Below are 21,403 nucleotides of genomic sequence, written 5' to 3'. Positions count from 1 at the left end.
TCCTAAGAACTGGTTTAAAATTCATCAGTCCTGTGCAATATACATAGAATTGCACTCAGAGGTGGACCTTCTATCTCTATGGTCACTAAACACTATATTTTTATTAAATTAATGAACAAAAATAGTATATCTATACATTTCTCTCCTCCTATAAGATATTCTGCAAAATTTATATTCTATTATCTCTTTGTATTTTAGTCAAATTCTGCTTCATAAATTCCTGTTATGCCCCTTGGAATGCATATAAAGAGTTCATTCATTCATTACCTTTTGAAGAGCCAAATAATCTTTTTAAAAAAAATGTCGTCTTGGGAAATAAAATAACATAAACACTTAATGCTGCCAACATTCATTCCAGAAAGCAAAGGCTTGAAGTGTTGGTCTGTAGGAATAAAAACAAAATGTTGGGAAAACTCAGCTGGTCAAGTGGCATCTGTAGAGAGAGAGAGAGAGAGAGAGAGAGAGAAAGAAACTTTTTTTCAGGTCAATGACCTTTCATCAGAACTAGAAAAAGTTAGAAAGAAAATGTTCTGAATTGCAGAGTGGGGGAAAGAATAGAGGTTTAAACTCTGTTACATATATCTTCTCTTCATCCAGCCTTTCCTACAATGTGAAGTATGCTTTATTTCCAATTCTTCCTTGTTATGATGATGGGTCATTAACCTGAAACATTAACTCTTTCTCTTTAGATGTCTCTTCATCTGCTGGGTATTTCATTTTCTGTTTCTTATTCTCTTTTATAGATCCCTCCATTATCCTACTCTATATCTCTGTTCCTTCACCAGCCCTACAATTGTCGAAGATTTCTATGCTCCTCCATTGGCCTCTTTCATGTACACAGTTGACTTCAGTATGGCTATGGCTGACTTGAACTTCTGGCAGTTATTACAGATACCACTTTACCTCTCCACTTTTGAGATGTTCTTTAAGATCTACCTCTGTTCTGATATGTGGTTGTGACAATTTTTGATTGGTAATATTCCTGTGTAATGCCTTGGAATATAGGTTGCCACGTAAATGCAGGTTATTGTTGCAGCTGCTTGAACACAAATTCAAGACCGCAAACAGGAGAAAAACCACACTCAGGTTGGAGGAACAACACCTTGTATTCCATCTGGGTAGCCTCCAACCTGATGGCATGAACATTGATTTCTCTAACTTCTGTTAATGCCCCTCGTCCCCTTCATACCCCATCCCTAATTTTTTTCTCTCTTTCCCTCTCACAATAACTCCTTGCCTGTTCTCCATCTTCCTCTGGCGCTCCCCTCCCTCTTTCTTTCTTCTAAGGCCTTCTGTCCTATGATACTCCCCCTTCTCCAGCCTTGTATCCCTTTTGCCAATCAACTTCCCAGCTCTTGGCTTCATCCCTCCCCCTCCTGTCCTCTCCTATCATTTCGGGTCTCCCCCTCCCCCTCGCACTTTCAAATCTCTTGCTATCTCTTTTTTCCATTAGTCCTGACGAAGGGCCTCGACCCGAAACGTCAACTGTATTTCTTCCCATAGATGATGCCTGGACTGCTATGTTCCACAAGTTCAAGGAACCTCTTTAGTTGTCTTTGGAAGTTCTGGGCATAATATCAATCTAACTAAAAAGTGCTTATCATGACTGCTCTCAGGGCATCTCCCAGGTGTGAGAGAGATATCTTAGTGCTTGGGTAAAGAAATAGATTTGTAGTAAACATAACAAATTTTATTATTTGCTAATATTTGTGAGAATATGTGGGGCTGAAGGGTTAAAGAATAAACATGTCACCCGTGAGATTCATAAAATGAAATTTTTATGTTGTCACACATTTTATTTTCAGAATTTCACATCTTTTTATAGGTACCTTAAACCCTGTTTTTTTTTTTGCCATTCACTGACTGCATCTCATTTGTTAAGCCCTCTTGCCAGTATGTTGGGAAAGAAAGACACAGATCTGTCATCAGAACTTGTATTTGAGACCCTTTGTTTGATTTACCTTGGTCCAGGTTTCCAAAAAATCCGGATTTGGAAAATATTCCAGCTTTGTAAGCTTATATGGTGCTTTTTATAGGTTAACCATGAAGATGAAAATAATATGTAAAATGGTTTCAGAGCAGAGGTGGGAATTGTTATGGAAGTAGTCTTAGACCCAGATACAAAATTGGGTTTCCTCTGGGTGCTCCTGTTTCCTCCCACATTCCAAAGACATACAGGTTAATTGGACAGTGCAGACTCATTGGACTGGAAAGGGCTAGTTACCATGCTGTATATCTAAATAAAAAATAATTTTTTTTTAAAATATCCTAAGATATTTTATGTGGAGAGAATGTAGAAATGGTTAGGGGGAGAAATGCTGGAAAAAGAGTAGAAGCCAGACACAATGTGTTTGGTTTCTTATGGTTGGTCTTAAGACAAAAATAGTACTGTGGAGGTAACCAAAGGGCTGAGAAGACTTAGCAAAGAAGAAAGTTAGTATAGAAGCCAACCTCGATGATATTGCCAAAGTGCAGCAAAAGAGAAAGACGAGGACACAAAACAAATATAGTAGTTAGCAGTGAGGTTTCACTAACTGGTCAACACTGGAGTTTTAGAGTAGGAGGGATGAGGAATTAAGTGAAGATTTTCAATAGGTAATTATGTATTGTAATGTTAATTGGTACTAATGTTTTCATTAATTATATTTCAGAAAGGTGATTGAAAGAGTAGTTAAATATTTTGAGATGATACTTCACTGATGTCAGCAGACTAGAGATTATCAATCAGTGTCACTAAAACAGATCCTTTGATAATTATCACATGGTGGTTTTGAGAACTTTATGCAAAATTCTGTGATGCATAATTTATTTTGAGGTAAACTGTTCAGTATTTATTTGTGATTCAGCTCAGGGAAGTTTGTCTTTACTCAGTATTACTAAAATTGAATATTTTTGGTTATTAAATGCTTCAACTTTTAAGTGTGGTTAAAATGACCAATGTGTACCAGATCATAACTCTCAGTGCCTAGCAGAAGAGCACTGCAGTTAATAGTGTAGCTTCATTACACAGCACCTGCAGTGTGGTGTTTTCCCTGGAGTTCACATGTACTCCCTGTCATCCTGGGTGCTCAGATTTTCTCCCATAACCAAAAGACCAATTTAATCTTGACAAATTCAAGCTGATGTATTTTGAAAGAAGGCAAACTAGGGTAGGATGTAAACGGTAAAAGTTAGGATCCTAGAGCATACTAATGAACAGAGGGACTTGGTTGTCAAGTCCATAGTTTTCCTGAATTGGATAAGGTGGGGAAGAAGGTATATGGCATATTTACATTAACTAGCCATGACATAGAATATAAAAGTTGAGACAATTTGTAACAACATCATATAAACATTGGTTAGACAATATCAGGAGTATTGTGTACAGTTCTGGTCACTACACTATAGGAAGGATATGATTGTGCTGGAGAGGGTGTGGAGGATATTCGCCAGGATGTTGCCTGGAATGGAGCATTTCAATTGAAAGGAGACTGGGTTTGTTTTCCTTTGAATTGAGCAGGCTGTGATAGCTAAAATTATGAGGGGATAGGGAGGATAAATAGTAAAAATCTTTTTCCATAGTGGGAGTATCCAGGACAAGAGTGTGTATGTTTAAAGTTAGAGACTCGAAGTTTAGAGATGACCTGAGGGAGGGTTTTATTTCTTCCAGACCATATAGTCTGGAATGTGTTGTTTGGAGAGTTACTGATGGCAGATACTCTCGTATTTAAGAAATTTCTAGATAATTATTTGAATCGCTGAGACATAAAGTTATAGGCCTGATGTAGGTAAATGGGATGAATGTAAATAATCCCATAAATAATGTACAGCAGGTGGCATAGATATGGTGAGCTGAAGGTCCTTTTCCTGTATGACTATGATGTACAGTTTGCTAAGTTAACTTCCCTCAGTTGTTTAGGAGCACCATCTGGGAAAATCTTCCTTCCTCATGAACTTCATTCTTTTTTTGACTTGCCTTTCACTCATGATTTAACTTTTTAATCATAACTGAAGTTTAATGTTTCTATTTGATTAAGATGTTCATTGCACGTGCATTCCCTGATTTTCCCCTTTACGATTGTTAGATTTACCTCTCTGTCCTCTTCACTAAATGTACTGTATTAACTTCCTTTTACCATCTGTTCAGATTACTTTAATGGTTACTAACTTTGGTTTCAAGATTACAACATCACATATTCTAATGCCTCTCCAAACTTCCCTCCTTGCCATTTCTGGTAATATTTACAACTGATAGATCAATGTGTTCAAGACTTAAAACAAAATCAAATGGTTCAGAAGTCCCTGGCATTTGAACACTTACAGTGCAAGTTTGGCTGGAATGGTTCTCCTTGGAGGAAAACAATTAAGCTCACCTCAAGATCAGGGGCGTATTTAAAATTTTTGGCCAAATGACAATGGGGAATTGTGTGGAAAAATGTTTTTACATCATGATCTGAAACTTCATGGAAGCAATCAGACTCTACAATGTGGCATTTGACAGGCACTTGATAGAGAACATTTTCAGGCTTTTGTGAAGCAGCAGGAACCATTATCATTAGTCTACTTAACAGCAGGCAGAAATACTTCCCTGAACTACTACCAATGTTGTAGTGATTCTCCTGTTATCCTTGTACTTGTATGCTATGATGATCTGTATTTTAGTGGTAGTATCTTGTTATTGCTAAATTGGTAGCCATTCTGGAAAAAAAAACAGAGTAAGAGGTGCTTTATTAACACACAAGCAAGTTCTGGCCATTTTTATAAAATACAGTCTCTTAAGCTGTATCTCCTGAGTGTCAAGAAGTGTTCAGTAAAGGTGCTGTATCTATCGCAAATCCAGTGATGCAGCTTCAATTTTGATCTTGTGTGAATGTAGTCTGAGTTTGAGTTTCTATAAGATGTTCTAGTTTCCTCACACATTCCAGAAGTGTTCTTATTGATTTGCTACTGTAGAGAAAAAAGACGTGTTAGGGAAAAAGCTATGTAGGGGTCGTTAGAGGTGGTGGGAGCAAGAGAAATGGGACCTTTTTTCTGTGCTCATAGTCATATATAACACAGGGACAGGCATGGAAAAAAGTAGTCGACATTTCGGGTTGAAACCCTTCGGCAAGACTGACATTTATTTTAATCTCATTTGGTCCAAATACCGGGATCTGCACTTAACCATCTTTCTCTTTTAATCACATTTGTAATTACCGTTATAAGTCAGTGAATTCAATGTTTTTTTAGACATGTACTTTGCTAATATACTACTTTGTTTGGCATATATCCCTCCAAATCTTTCCTATCCTAGTAAAGCAAGTCCTTCAGTCTTAGCAACTTACACGAAATGCTGGAGGAACTCAGCAGGACAAGCAGCATCTATGGAAAAAGAGACTAATCGACATTTCAGGCTGAGACCCTTCATCAAGACTGGAGAAAAAACGAGGAGTCAATGTTTAAAAGTGGTGGGGTGGGGGAAGAGAGTGATAGGTGAAAATGCGGGGGGGGGGGGGGATGGGTTTGAAGTAAAGACCTGGGGAGTTGATTGGTGAAAGAGATACAGGGCTGGAGAAGGGGGAGTCTAATAGAGGACATATATATAACACATCACGCGGAAAGATGAACTAGAAAAACTCAGACTCTCTGGAAAGATTGAGGGGAGCAAACCTAGAGGAAGACCTTGGCTTATGTACATCAAAAGCCTAGCCAGGTGGCTACACATCGAGGAAATGGAAGTCATCCAAAAAATGAAGGATAGATCTATATGGAAAACCACGGTCACCAAAGTCCGCATCGGATACGGTACCTAGACAGACAGACAAGACTTTGCTGATGCTATAGTACCAAGAATAAACCACTGTCTCACAACAATGGAGACCTGGTTTCTATCCCCAACTCATCAGGTGCTGTCTGTGTGGAGTATGCATGCTCTCCCTGTGACACTCTAGGTTTTCCATAGAGTGCTCCAGTTACATCCCAAAGAGGTGCAGGTTGGGTAGTCAGTAAATTGCACCAAGTGAAGACTGAGGGAGAATGTGCTATGGGGAAGTAAAGGATGTATTGGTTCAGACTGAAGGAACAAGATCTCCCAGTGACCACCCATTTTATTTCCACTTCCCATTCTGACATGTCCATCAATGGTCTCCTCTATTGTCCTGATGAGGCCACACTCAGGTTGGAGGACCAACATCTTGTATTCCATCTGGGTAGCCTCCAACCTGATGGCATGAACATCGATTTCTCGAATTTCTGGTAACTGCCCCTCCTTCACCATTCCCCATTCCCATTTCCCTCTCTCACCTTATCTCCTTACCTGCCCATCACCTTCCTCTGGTGCTCCTTCCCCTTTTCTTTCTTCCATGGCCTTTTGTCTATTAGATTTCCCCTTCTGCAGCCCTGTATCTCTTTCACCAATCAACTCCCCAGGTCTTTACTTCAAACCACCCCACTACCCCCCGTATTTTCACCTATCACTCCCCCCACCACTTTTAAACATTGACTCCTCGTTTTTTTCTCCCGTCCTGATGAAGGGTCTCAGCCGGAAACGTCAACTATTCTCTTTTTCCCATTGATGCTGCTTGGCCTGCTGAGTTCCTCCAGCATTCTGTGTAAGTTGCTAAGACTGGCTTTACTAGGATGGGAAAGATTTGGAGGGATATATGCCGAACACAGGCACATGTTCAAGTGGCCAAATGGGTGAGTATAGACGCGATGGGCCGAGGGACCGTTTCAATATGACTCATAGACCTCGTGGGCTGCATTCTTATAAATAAACTCCCGGAAATTAAAGGGCAATCTTGTAATGTTGCCACAACTTCCCCCATTGCTAAAGATTTACTATTTCTATAGAATCTCTATTCTATATTAACGTGCCTTACAAGATAATAAGACGCCCCAAACTGAAGCTCCCAGAAGGCGGCCGGCGAGCGGCCCGTCACCATGACGACTCATCGTGACGCCGCATCACCCCACCAGCCGGAGCGCCAGCCCATTGGCCCGCCGGCGTCTCGTGTTCTGGGTAACAACAAACGGTCGCTGCTCGCGCCACCGTTCGAGCAGCATACGCGCGGAAAGGGGGCGTCTCCGGCCTGTGACGTCACCCCGGAGCAAGATGGCGGCGCTGTCAGTGAGGAAGTGGCATCGGCGCAGGGAATAGCAACAATGAAGCCTGAAAGTAGGAGATACGCCAAATTATTTTTTTGAGAAAGGGGTGGGAAGAGTCACCATTTCATTATTACATTCCCAGAAAAGCGTCTCCATCGCTGTTCTGTTAAAGCAATGGAGAACGAGGACATGTCGCTGGAGAATATGGACCCCTCACTGACTGAGTTCAGTGAGGGACTCAATTTTGGGGATATAGACGGTGAGTTGGTATTTTGTCGACCATTCCCAACCCCTTGGGCGTTGAATGTCACCCGCCACAGCATATTACTTGCAGTATGTGTGGTTCTGGAGGGAGGGGGAAGGAAAGAGTTTACAGTTGTAGGGTATTTACTCTCCTTACTGTTAAGAGTTAATCAGAGATAGTAAGTTTAATGTGATGATTTGATGTATAATATCTATAAACTTTGCAACTCGGAATGTAATATATGCTACTGAAACTTTTTTTGTTGATCAGTGTTTTTGAGACAAAATACTTGTCTTCCTTCAAAATTGTATGCTTTTTTTACTATCAAGTTATTATGAAACTATTGCATCTGTGCTTTTAACAAAATAAAATGAATTTAAATTAGAACATGGCCTTTGGCCCATTGTGTCCCACACTGGCCAATACAGTGTAACCGAGGCTTGTTCATTTTCTAGTTCCTATCAATATTGTGAACTACAGCATACTGAGCTCATCTAGGCTTTCTTCAAATATTCTGATATTCCACTGCTCCAAAAGGCTTTCAGACAGTGGGTTTAAGATCTCTACCATTTTGAATCAAAATGATTTTTTAAGATTCCTATTAAAAATGTCTATAAATCATCTTAAATCTGTGCCAGTTCATTATTGGCCTTTCTGCTCAGATTAGCTTAAGTTAATCTATTATACGATCTACGTGTATCATGAGAGCAGAATTCGATGTTGGAGTCGGTTTTCCATCCAATAAGTCCATGGCTGGTATTTTCAGTCAGTGCTGTTTTCCTGTACCATCTGCTGCTAAGGAAATCAGTATATCCACTGATTTGCTTAACAATAGCAATCTTGCATTCTTAATCCAAGGTTCTTGTTGGCCGTTGTCCACAAGAAATGAGCCCCCATATCCATTGGATGAATTAATTTTTTTTCTGTCTTGTATAGCTGAATTACAGTCAGGGTAAACATCTTCTTGCAATAGTTGCCAACATACCATTTCTTCCAAATTGCTTGCTGTATGTGTATATTACCTTCCAGTGATCTGTGTGCGGGATCAGCAGTCTGCTGGAAGTGTGCTGTTGGGGGGGGGGGGGGAGAGGAATCTATGGGTTGACAAATGCAGAGTCTGGGGTAGAACTGAGGTCAAGCCACATCTCCAGAGGCAAAGGGATTGTCAAGGTTTTGGATCAAGATCTTGCATCAGGACTGAGAGTGTAGAGGGAAGACTGATGGTATTTTGAGGCTGGCAGGGGTCTGGGAGTTATGGGTGAGAAGGAATGAACAGACCAAGGGAATCACAGAGAATTACAGAAAGCAGAAAGGGGAGAAGAGCAGAAGATGTGGCGGGATTCTGTTGGAGCTGAAGAAGGTGGTGAAGGATGATATGCTGGAGGCATCCAATCTATTTTCATAATGTGCACCTGCTATGTATTCACCACCTACTAAAATTCTCCAGAGTACCTTGAAGTCTTTGCGTCCCTGTCAGAGCTCTCAATCTATCCCTTTTGTCTTGTTAGCAAACTTCGAGCACCTCCACACCATCTGCCACAAGTGGGACTTCCTGGTAGCCAAGATTTTGACTCCAATTCCCATTCCGATGTGTCGATCTTTGGATTTCCAGCATCTGCTGATTTTCAAACTTAGAAATATTCTCTTCATTTATATCATCCACATCTCTGCAGGTTGCAAAGAGCTGGGCCCAAACATTCATTGCTGTTGTCACCCACTAGTCATTGCCTGCACCCTAGGAAAATCGTATTTATTCCATCTCTCCTATCAACAGATAACCATTTTCCAATGTGTGACAGTAGAGTAGCCTAGTCCCATGTGTTTTAATTTTGTAGACAAACTTCTCCTGAAACCTCATCAAGTTATTCAGAAAATCTAAATACACCACATCCTCTAGTGCACCGTTACCTAGCCTACTGTGTACGTCATCAAAACATTCCAGTGTTTGTTGAATATGATGTTCCCTTCATAACATTGTGTCAGCTTCTTCTGATATTGGATGTTAAGTGTTAGCGCATGTGGGTATCTAACTGCAGGAGGATGGATAAGAATGACGAATATCAACAATACTTATTATTTTTTTCTGTTCTGAAGCTACACTTCAGAATGCTGCATCTGCTATTTAATTGTCAGACAAATGAACTAGTAAACGCCACAGGGGTTTGGGTGGCGGGGGGGTGTGTGGAAACTGTCAGGACATGCTGATGAAAGGTCTAGATGGAGTGGATATGGGGAAGATCTTCCAAATAGAACATAGAACACTACAACACAGTGAAAGCCCTTCAGCCCACAATGTTGTGCCAACCCAACACCTACTCTAAAATCAGTCTAACTCTTCCCTCCTACACAGCCCTTCATTTTACTATCATACATGCATCTATCGGTGTGGGCACGTGGCCAAGTGGTTAAGGCATTGGACTAGCGACCTGAAGGTCGTGAGTTTGAGCCCCAGCCGAGGGAACGTGTGTGTGTCCTTGAGCAAGGCACTTAATCACACATTGTTCTGCGATGACACTGGTGCCAAGCTGTATGGGTCCTAATGTCCTTCCCTTGGACAACATTGGTGTCGTGGAGAGGGGAGACTTGCAGCATGGGCAACTGCTGGTCTTCCATACAGCCTTGCCTAGGCCTGCGCCCTGGAGACTGAAGACTTTCCAGGCGCAGATCCATGGTCTCGCAAGACTAACGGATGCCTTTTATTTTTGCATCTATCTAAGAGTCTCTTTATTGTCTCTAATGTATTTGGCTCTGCCACCACCCCTGGCAGGGTGTTTCATACACTCACCACTCTCTGTGTAGAAGAAACCTGCCTCTGACATTCCCCCTATACTTTCCCCTCCAGCATCCTTAAAGTTATGTCCCCTCATATTAGCCATTTCCTCCTTGAGGAAAAAGTCCCTGGTTGTCCACTTTGGCTATCTTTTTCAGACCAGCTCCTGGTAAATCTCCTCTGTACCCTCTCTAAACCTTCCATGTCCTTCCTGTAATGAGGTGACGAGAGCTGATTATAATGTTCTTAGTGTGGCCTAACCAGGGCTTTTTTAGTGCTGTAACATTACCTCAGCTCTTGAGCTCAATCCATTGACTAATGAAGGCCGACACACCATAAACCTCACGCTTTCTTAACAACCGTATCAATTTGTAGGGCAATTTTGAGGGATATAGGCCCAAAGATTCTTCTGTTCCTCCAAAATGTTAAGAATCTGACCATGAACCCTGTATCCTGCCTTCAAATTCAACCTTCCATACTGAATCACTTCACACTTCTCCGGGTTGAATTCCATCTGCTGCTTCTTAATGCAGCCCCCTCCCCAATCTTGTCAAAGTCCCCTTGTAACCTATGACAGCCTTCTGAGCTATTCACAACTCCAGCAACCTTTGTGTTATCTGCAAGCTTACTAACCCTTCCAAGTTATGTATAAAAATCACAAAGAGCAGGGGTCCCAGAACAAATTGTGGGAGAGTCTAGGACCAGAGAGGACAGCCTCAGAATAGAGGGCTGTCCCTTTAGAACTGAGATGAAGAGGAATTTCTTTAGCCACAGGGTGGTTAATCTATGGAATTCATTGCCACAGACAGCTGTGGAGTCCAAGTCATTGTGTATATTTAAAGCAGATGTTAATAGTAAGGGCACCAAACGTCATGGGGAGAAGGCAGGAAAATGCAGTTGAGAGGGAAAATAAATCAGCTATGATCAAATGGCCTACTTCTGATTCTTATGATCTTGTGTAGTAATGGGTGAGTGAGATGTTGCAAACAAAATATTGCAGGTGCTGGAAACCACAAATAAAACAGGAGGTGTCAGAAAACATGTTTTCAGTCAATGATAGTGCATTGCCTTTGATGAAAAGTCTATAGTCTGAAATGAGAACTACGTCAGGTATGAAACACTTCAATCAGACCTAGTCATGGGTAACTTACTCATCTTTCACAATGTCACTCTTCCAAAGCACTTAATACCTTACTGTAGGTGGGGGGGGGGGGGGGAACGTCGACTCAGACCATGAGAGGCCTGCGTCGGGCACTTTCATGCCTTACAAGGCACAGATTGGAAGTCTGTGTGGGGCGCCACTCGTCGCACAGACACTAGAGCAATGTGTGATTAAGTGCCTTGCTCAAGGGCACAAACACGCTGCCACAGCTGAGGCTCGAACTAGCAACCTTGAGATCACTAGACAAACCACTTGGCCACGTGCCCAACACTGATGAAATTAAAGTCATGTTATATCAGAAACTAGTTTGATATTGAGTAGCATAATTTAGTTAATACAAAAAGAACATTTATTAAGGGTTATTGCAGCATTTAGTTTCTTGTCCCTAGTAAGCTTTCTAGCTTGTTTTTGTATCTTACTGTGATACATGTTGTACTGATGTACTTAAGCCCATCACCCCTTCAGAGCATTGACAGTAGCTCGCTAGGGTCCTCTGTCCTGGGCCAGTCTTTAATGTTGTCTCCAGGTGAAGTCCATCTTCTAGGTGTATCCTTGCTGTCTTGAGGATGAGGTCTTTGGAACTTCTGTTGGCATTTCTGCAGCACCGGGTTTTTATGAGATGGGGTTACCAGCTCCATGCCCAACCCCCTTCCTTCCACAGCTGGGCTTGGGACCGACTGTTCATGGTGGAGTTGATACATGTTGTAATTGGATGTTGTAGTGTTCTCCGAGCTTTGCAATTAGCTTGCAAATGTTTTATCAGCAGTCGAGGTGATGCAGTTCACAGTTGCTGGTGTTTCTCTCACGGAGTGCTCACGTTAAATAGCCCCCTGTTTGCTTCCTTCAATTCTGATTGGTTACCCCTTCAGTTGACCTTTGAATTCTATTGGCTCATGTTTCTTTGGCTCTTAGGGGTTCATAGATGGTGTCTATTTCGTATTTGTTTTCAGAGTTATGAGAAAAGAACCACGCTTCTAAAAATTCTCATGCCTGCTATATAAACGCGAGCACACCCAGAGAGAAACACCAGCAGCTGCACACTGAGGATCTCACCTTGACTGATGATGAAGCATCTGCAAGCCAATTGCCAAGCTCAGCGAACATCACATGACCAAACGCCTCGACCGGAGCTACCAATATTCACCACCATTCTAAACGTGTTGAAACCTCCAACCAAATCTGGATAAGCTCAACTCACGCTCTTGCCTCTTGATAAACTGGAATCTCTTGCATCAGAATAATGTGGAGCCCGGAACCTGTAAAGAAAAAAGTGTTTCTTCTGAGCTGCCTTTTGTGCAATTATTTTGCAATTCAGATATGCACTATCTGCTTATTTCATCAGAGGAGGAGTAGAACACCATATAGCCCCTTGAGCATGTTCTGTCCTGGTCACACACCCAGCACCATTACCTCCACTAACCCTTATGCCTTGGTTTATCAGAGTATAAGAGGTCAGTTAGGCCGTTCGGCCAATCAAGTCTGCTTTGCCATTTGATCTTGACTGATTTTATTTTCCCTCTCAGCCCCATTTAGTTGCCTTTTCCCTTGACTAATCAAGAACCTATCAACTTCCGCTTTAAATTTACCCAATGACTTGCCCTCCACAGACATATATGGCAATGAATTCCACAAATACATCACCCTCTGGCTGAAGAAATTCCTCTTCATTGCTGTTCTAAAGAGATGTCCTTGTATTCCGAGGCTGTGCCCTCAAGTCCTCAACTTTCCCACTAATGGAAGCATCCTTTCCACCTCCACTCCTCCACTCTATCTAGACCTCTCAATATTTGGTAGATTTCAAAGAGATTTCTCCCCCCCCCATTCTTCTAAACTGTAGTGAATACAGGCTCAGGGCCATCAAATGCTTCTCATATATTAACCCTTTCATTTCCTGGGTCATTCTCATAAACTTTCTCTGGACCTTCTCCAATGTTAGCCCATCCTTTTTTAGCTATGAGGCCCCAAAACTGCTCACAATATTTTAAATGTGTTCTGACAAATGTCATTTTAGTGCCAATGCATTACATCCTTGCTTTTATATTCTAGTCTTCTCAGAATGAATGCTAACGTTGTATTTGCCTTCCTTACTACTGACTCAACCTGCAAGTTAACCTTTAGAGAATCTTGCACAGGACTCCTGAGTTCCTTTGCACCTCCAATGTTTGAATTCCTCCCTGTTTAGAAAAAGCTTACACTTTTCATCCTTCTGGCAAACGCATGACCATATGCTTCCTTTCCTTGTATTCTATCAGCCAGTTCTTTGCCCATTCTCTTATTCTGTCCCAGGTCCTTCTGTAGACTCCTGAAATCTATCAGTCTCCATTTTGGGTGAAATTTGTGACTGGGCCTCCTTCGCTCTCTAAGGTTGAAAGTTCCAGAGGTTCATCATCCACCTTTCCATCCCAAATAACCTCCCCCATGTTCCCCACTTCTAGATTCCTCAACTCCGGAAAATATCATTCCTGCAGCCATCCTTTTGAACGTTGTAAGAAGGGTCTTGGCCCAAAACGTCGACTATCTATTCATTTCCATAGATTCTGCCTGACCTGCTGAGTTCCCCCAGTATTTTGTGTGTGTTGATTTAGAATTTTACAAATTTCAATAAAGTCACCTCTTTTTCTTTCAAAAACTAGAGAGTGAAGCATAGTCTATTAATGTCTCCCTGTATAGTAAACCAGAGAGGAACTAGTCTAGTGAATCTTCCTTGCACCCCCTCGGGTACTTCTGTTTTTAGGAGACCAAAGTTTTACACAATACTTTTGGTGTATTCTCACCAAGGCCTTGTTTCATTGCAGTAAGACATGTTTATTTCTGTTGAAATCTTCATCATGAAACCTAGCACATACTTTATTGTTTTACAGATTACTGTGCTTTCCTGTCTGGATTGTAGGATTTGTGAAATTGGATAGGCTGGGGGCGATTTCCCTGGAGCAAAGGAGGTTGAGGGCCGACCTAATGGAGGCCTATCAAATTATAAGAGTGATAGACAAGATAGTCAGTCAGAATCTTGTGCCCATAGTAGTGGTTTGACAAACATGAAGGCATAGGTTTAAGGTGGGAGGAAGTGAAAGAGAATTTGAGGGGAACATTTTGTTTTACACAGAAAGTAGTTGATACCTGGAACTTGCTGCTGGAGGACGTGGTGGGATCAGATACAATTACTGTTCAGGTACTTGGATAAGTCAGGCAGAGAAGGATATGAACCCAATGAGGGCAATTGTGATTGGAGTTGATGACAAAAAAGTTTGACGTGGACGTGGTGGAATGAAGAATCTGTTTCTGGTCTCTGCAACTCTATGACTGTGTTAACATTTGGTGGGAGGACACTTCAGTTCCTTTGAACATCAACATTTCCAAGCCTCTCTGCACTTAATAAAAAAAAAAGCTTTTATCTTTTACATCAAGAATGGATGACCTCACATTCAGCATATTAAAGCCTCCTTATCTCATCCTTACTGCTAAGTGCATCTCTTGTTTCCTGATTACAGATTTTTCATGTCAATTCCTACCAAATAATGTGCACAGAGGCAATGACATAACTGAACATGCAACAAGGCCTTTCAGGTTTTGAAGCTGAAATTTATAATTTATAAGCATCTAGAATAACGCTAGACAGTCCGTGCTGTAAGTCTTTTGCTCAGAGTTGCTCTGGGAGAAAGGCAGGGAAGTTGTGGTTTCAGAGGCAGTTCCATGGACCCTAGTACATAACTTAGATGGCACCATAGTCCAGGGTTTACAAATGGTGTGAGGTTGAAGATTCCCGTAGGTGTCTGTAAGGAATATGTACATTCTCCCCGTTACCACGCGAGTTTCCTCTGGGTGCTCCAATTTCCCCCGTATTCTAAAGGTTACTAGGTTAATTGGTCTCATGGGTGCCAGCTCTTGAGCAGAAAGGGCCTGTTACGTGCTGTACCTCTAACTTGAAAGAAAAATGATACCAGCTGCAGAATGGAATGTTGCAATGTTGTCAAATGTTGCCATTATTTGAGATACTGTCAGTCTGGCCATTCTCTTCTAACCTCTCTCATTAATAAGGCATTTTCACTCTCAACTGCCGCTCACTGGATGATGTTCCAGGAGATTAGCAGTTTCTGAGGTACCAAACTACCCCATTTGGCACCAACAATCATTCCATAGTTAAAATCACTTTAATCACATTTCTTCCCCTGTCTGAACAATGACTTAAGCTCTTGACCATGTCTGCATACCACTGTGCATTGAGTTGCTGCTACATGATTGGCTGATTAGATATTTGCTTTAAGAGCAAGTATGCAGGTGACCCTAATAAAGTGGGTGCTGAATGTACATAGAAATAATTAGTATCATTGCAAAGTTAATGGTTACAGTGCTCATCCAAGTGGATGTCTTGAAAGACAGTTGTAAAAGTTCTTAATGTGGTTTTATGATGGATTCTTGGTTCTGCCAGATCAAATGCTTATCAGTACATGAACTGGGTACATTATTATAAATTTATTTAGTTGTACTTTAATAAATGGTGGCTGACGTTGGTTTCTAGCATTAATATTTTACACTCAGTGAGATGTTATGACAGTTGCTAAGAAAGAAACTGACTCACAGGAAGATGGATTTTCTCCTCCTTGATACTAATTACATTATTATTTCATAGAAATGCTGCAGTTTGTCAGTGGTCAAGTGGGTGACTTTCCTGACCTGTTTGAGCATTTCAGCACTGGTCTGACGGGATGTGAAAAGCTCGACCAGCCTCCAGTTGCTCCACCACAGCAGCAAGGAGCACCGCCGCAGGCACCAATACTGCAACAGCAGCTGGTGCAGCAACAGGTGCAACAGCAACAGCTGGTGCAGCAGCAGCAAGTTCATCCCTCCGCAGCACCAGCGATCCCACAGACCCCTTCCCCTGCAACCCAAAGGACCACCCCAGTTCTACACCCTCGTCCGCCAGTACACACACAGCCGCAGCAGCAAACCTTCATGATAACATCAAACTTTACCTCAGCACCGACGCAGACTCGGATCATTCAGCAGCCTGTACTCACCTACCAGAACCAAGGAGGATTCTCAGGTATGAGTTTGCATACAAAGTATTTCAGAATATTATATTTGAGTGCAATCCAAGATTGGATCAGCTTTGGAATTCACATTGTCACTGTGGGAGGTGGCTCCCTAATTCAAGAACAGAAAGCCATGTATTTGGGCAGTTGCCTGATGTTCAGGCTTCATACTTTGAAGCAGAGTGTTCCATGTTCTTATCAAAAGCTGGAAGAGATGCTGCCTTGTAGTGTCAGACACCTGGTACCGTCCTGATTTTAGGTACTATCTGTGTGGAGTTTGCATGTTCTCCCTGTGATCGTATGGATTTCCTTTCACATACCAAAGATCTGCCGGATGGTAGGTGAATTGCCCCCAGTTCAAAGTAAATTTATTATCAAAGAACATGTATCTCACCATTTACGACCCTGAGATTCTTGTAGCCATACTCAACAAATCTATAGAATAATAACAATGACAGAATCAATGAAAGACCGCCCAACTCGGATGTTCAGCCAGAGTACAAAAGACAAAAAACTGTGCAAATATAACAAAAAGAAACAATGATAAATAAGCAATAAATATTGAGGATATGAGATGAAGAGTCCTTGAAAGTGAGTCCATTAAATGTAGGAAGATTTCAATGATGAGGCAAGTGAAGTTATCCCCTTTGGTTCAGGAACCTAATGGTTGAGGGGTAATAATTGTTCCTGAACCTGGTGGTGTGAGTCCTGAGGCTCCTGTACCTTCTTCCTGAGAGCGTGTCCTGGATGCTGCTTTTCTGTGACAGAATTTCATGTAGATGTTCTCAGTGGTTTGGAGGGCTTTACCCCTTTACCCATGATGGACTGAGCCGTATCCACTACTTTTTTTCCACACTGACTTTACATTTAAAAAATTCATAATTTTTAAGACATCAGTCAATCACTTATGGAAAAGAGACTCATAATTTTTTCTAAATCATATTAGTGATTTTAAGAAATATAACTCTAATTAAAATAAACAAAAATTTTGGATGACCAACCCTCAATAACATTAGTAAGTAGAAAGGAATAATAATGCTAATCATCTTAAACTGTTTACAATTTTTGGATGTGATAATAGGAGATATACTAAGATCTAATTGTGTATTATCTACTTTTCATCAATTAAAGAATGATGTTCAAGGGAAGAGACAATTTTTTGTTTTTGCAAAACTAAATTTCCCCTTACCAATTTATCCTTTTCTCCTGTAAGAGTTCATGATGGAAATAATAGTTCTAGGGAGGAGAAAGGGGGCTTCCATTTGTTACCCCATCCAAAAGGTTCTTCTTCAACCGCAGTTCTCGAGAAACAATATTTAATTGTGAGGAGCACCATGTCCTGCATCATCTGATTATCACACAGCTTTCCAGTAGGAGTGCTGCATATGGGAAGTTTGATACTTTCCCACCTCTTGCAGGGGGCAACTGTTCTTCCGAAATTTACTTCTGAATTTGTTGGTTGTTGTCTAATGGCCCCAGCTAAATATTTCCACCAGCACCACTAATTCTACGCTGCCAGTGTTTTTTTTTAATGTATTCATAGGATGTAGATGCAACATATGTTATCTATTCCCGATTACCCTGGATCTAAAGAATTTCATTTAGACATATAGAATCACATCTGGGCCAGATGGGTTAATCTGGCAAATTTTCTTCCTAGTGTAAACCAGATGGGTTTTTAGAATTATCCAGTCATTTCATTGTTACTGTACCGAACCTAGCTTTTAATTCCACATGTATTTAAATATTTGAATTAATGTTTCCTAGCTGTAGTGGTGGGATTCAGACATGTGCTTCTATATTCATTAGTCTATATTCATTAGTGCTAGCTGCTGCTAGTCAGTTAACTTCTTCACTAAGCTACTTCATCTCCATCTGTTAGGTCACCACACCATCTTACGTACACACCTGTCCCATGTTAGACACTGTTTCTGATTTTCAGTTGTGTCCCACTAGAAATAAACAATTACTTTGTTTGCTTTTTTATGGTCTTACTGATTTGTGTTCCATAATAGTGGTATGTTTTGCTCTTCTTTCCCACTCAGACTCTTATTGTGGCTTCCTTGCTCATCCTACCAAAACTCACTACCTCTTAGCATTGTTGTTATGTCATATGATGCAGGTGGTCATGGTCTTTTTACCATAGTTGTTCTTGGCGGATTTTCTACAGAAGTGGTTTGCCATCGCCATCTTCTGAGAGTGTCTTTAAAAGACGGGTGGCCCTAGCCATTATCAATACTCTTCGGAGGTTGCCTGCCTGGCGTCATAACCAGCACTTGTGATATCGTCCAGCTACTCATACGATCATCCACCACCTGCTCCTATGGCTTCATGTTACCCGGAATGGAGGGCTAAACACGTGCTGCACCTTGCCCTAGAGTGACCTGCGGGCTAGCAGAGGGAAGGAGCACTTTATACCTCCTTTGGTAGAGTCGTATCCCCATCCCACCACCAGACCCCTTATCATTAAATTAGCTTATTTTTCAATTTATATATGTTGTGCATTGAGTGGTATCTCATTCATTTGAGAAAGAAGGAATGTTGTGATTCTTTCTATTGTTAGCCTGTTTTCTTTTTGATGTATTTTAATCTTGGCTATTTCTACAGTTCTTCAGTCCCAGATACAGAACCTGGTCACTTCCCCACAGGTGCAGCCAGTCACCTTTCAGCAGCAGGTACAGGGTCTGTCAGCCCACAGGATGCTTACTTCAGCCGCCACAGCCACCATCCAGACGCTGACACCGGGCACCACCACCTCCGTCCAGACACACTCGCCACAGGTGCAGCAGGTCCCTGTAAGTATGCTTTTCCCTATCGTCCTAATCGCCCATAAACTTCAATCCGATGACTGCTCAGATGGGATATCTGCTCTGAAAACGTGGAGATGCTGAATGTTAGGTGGAATATGATGCTTTCTGAACTGATACAACCATGGAATTAAAATGTCAAGGAACGTAAATGGTCCAGGACATACGTAAACATGCCCACTGACTTCAGAACTTGATTACTTAAGGTAATGAAATGTGTTAGATGAACTTCATTTAAATTTAAATTTAATCTGAAAACACCAAGTCCTTTGCTAAACTGGTTTACTAATCGAATAGAACCATGAACATTATGTTTAGCAGTGATGCAGAAGTTAAAAAAATACTAAGCTGATTTCTTAGGCTATTTGCACTGCATGGGGGTAACAAATATTTTCAATTAGGTACTAGTGATGTAAATTATTGTTGATCAATGTAAATGCAATATTTACAAAAGAATCATCACTTTGCTCCTTATTTCTTATTTCTTTCTGGTCCTGTTAACTTGAATTTCCATGAGCCATTTCCAAGGATGAACGTGTCCATGACACCATTACCTGCTGTTAAAGCTTTTAAACTGATAGTGAATTTTATTCTTTTCCAGGTACTGGTGCAGCCTCAGCTCATAAAGACGGACTCCTTAGTCCTGACGGCTCTGAAAGCTGATCGCAGTCCGGTTATTGCGGCCGTGCAGAATCCAACCATTACCACTCTGACCACTCCAATGCAGACCACAGCTTTGCAAGTCCCAGTATGTTGCACTCAAGTAGAACATTGAGTTATTAATGCAGGTGGAAGTAGAGACTGCTTTTCAGCAGATTGTGTTTTTTCTGCAATTTTTATTGAATACTTGTATTCGTTGACAAATGCAGGATGTGAAATCAATGTTATGTAACCTCCATGGATGTCAATCCTTAGCTAACACGTTACTTGACAGTGGCACTTCCAGTGACTTTGATGAGTCAAAAGGCAGCATGTACATGTTTAAAGATTCTGTTCCAAGTCAGTGAGTTAAATGAACTCATTTAGGTTTGCAGTGGCAGGGACCAATCTTCATTCACCTTTTGTAATCTGAGCATTGTTGGCAAAGACAGCATTCATTGCCCATCCCTGATTATCCTGGAGAATATGAGCCACTACTGTCCTGGTGGAGGTAATCCCACAGTCAAATGTATAATAAAGCAGTTGCTCTGCAGGCTCGTCAGATGTTCCTGTGTGGATGAGGATTTGTTAGATTCCTTCCTGGGATGAAGGTTGATTCTGAAGAGTGGGCCATTGTTCTGCTGTAATACTTCAGCTAACCTCCAGCAGCTTTCCTCGGCAAGATGAATGGAAAACTGATCAAACTTCGTCACCTGCATTCCAGAAGTACAATTACCCCACCCTCAAGTCATTCAGTTAGAACATGCAGACAGTTCTTGCATCTGTTCACTCTTGAGGCCAATCTCTATATCATCCTTGATTCCTTCACTGAACAGTATGACTATGGGCCTTGCGTGAAATGGATAGAACAATAGGTTCTTCACCAACCTGTCCCCACTGCATAGCACTGTCATCTGTTACTCCTACACCCAGACAACTATAGTGATCCATCTTGAATCCCTGGCTTACGTAGATCACTTCAGATATCTCTGGAGCCTGCTTATTAAGGGCAGGCATTAATAATGACGTCTCCTCTACCTCATGTACCAGCATAGCTGTTGGCCCACTGATTAAAAGACTGTTCAAAGATCAAAACCTCAAACCCAACATAAGCTCAATGCAAGCAGCAGTGATGCCTGCCCTTTTGTATACATCGTAGATATGGGCAACTTGCAATAGACATCCTAATCAACCAGGAAAGTATCACCATCATTGTTTCTGTAAATGTAAACTCTTCCAAATCCATAGATCTGTCAACATCAGCCTCTTCTCCCATCCCAGCATCATCTCATGACACTCAACCAGCTCCTCTTGATAGGCTGTCTCATTCATTTGCCTGACACAGTTGTTCAAAACCCACATTCTGCTTCAGGTTTTGTTTAAATACTTAAAGGAAATCTTCATAACCTCCTTGGGGGAAAATCTGATACCCTGATCAGAATTTATGGAGCGGGACAGACAGATTTAGTGTTTTAGATCAACGATCCTTTATGATCAGTTCTGATGATGTCAACTTCTTGAACAAAAATTGGTTAATGGAATCATCTTCCACATAATGGTCTCAATGTTTGGGCCCTGTGCCTGGTGGAAATAGGATGGCAGTGACTGGAAAAGCAATGTGTAACAACTTTTTCAATTTCCTAATTGTTTTTAAAAGAGTTATGTAGGGCTGCTTTTTTAAGTCAC

At 41.4% G+C, this 21,403-nt stretch overlaps 1 protein-coding gene across 1 annotated transcript in view; it reads left to right on the top strand.

Moving 5' to 3' along the window:
- Window positions 1-7,045: 7,045 nt before the first annotated feature.
- The window catches only part of LOC140204865 (sterol regulatory element-binding protein 2-like), a 65,015-nt gene continuing 50,657 nt past the window's right edge, over window positions 7,046-21,403 (top strand). Inside the window, exons 1-4 of the mRNA XM_072271745.1 lie at window positions 7,046-7,324; window positions 15,869-16,282; window positions 18,879-19,066; window positions 19,680-19,826. Coding sequence (XP_072127846.1) covers window positions 7,240-7,324; window positions 15,869-16,282; window positions 18,879-19,066; window positions 19,680-19,826 — 834 coding nt within the window. The 5' untranslated portion in view covers window positions 7,046-7,239. The remainder of the gene's footprint in view (window positions 7,325-15,868; window positions 16,283-18,878; window positions 19,067-19,679; window positions 19,827-21,403) is intronic.

Source organism: Mobula birostris, chromosome 11 (genome assembly GCF_030028105.1).
Source record: "Mobula birostris isolate sMobBir1 chromosome 11, sMobBir1.hap1, whole genome shotgun sequence".
Taxonomy (NCBI): domain Eukaryota; kingdom Metazoa; phylum Chordata; class Chondrichthyes; order Myliobatiformes; family Myliobatidae; genus Mobula; species Mobula birostris.
Note: the sequence above shows the minus strand (reverse complement) of the source record. Positions and strands in the feature narration are given on the sequence as shown.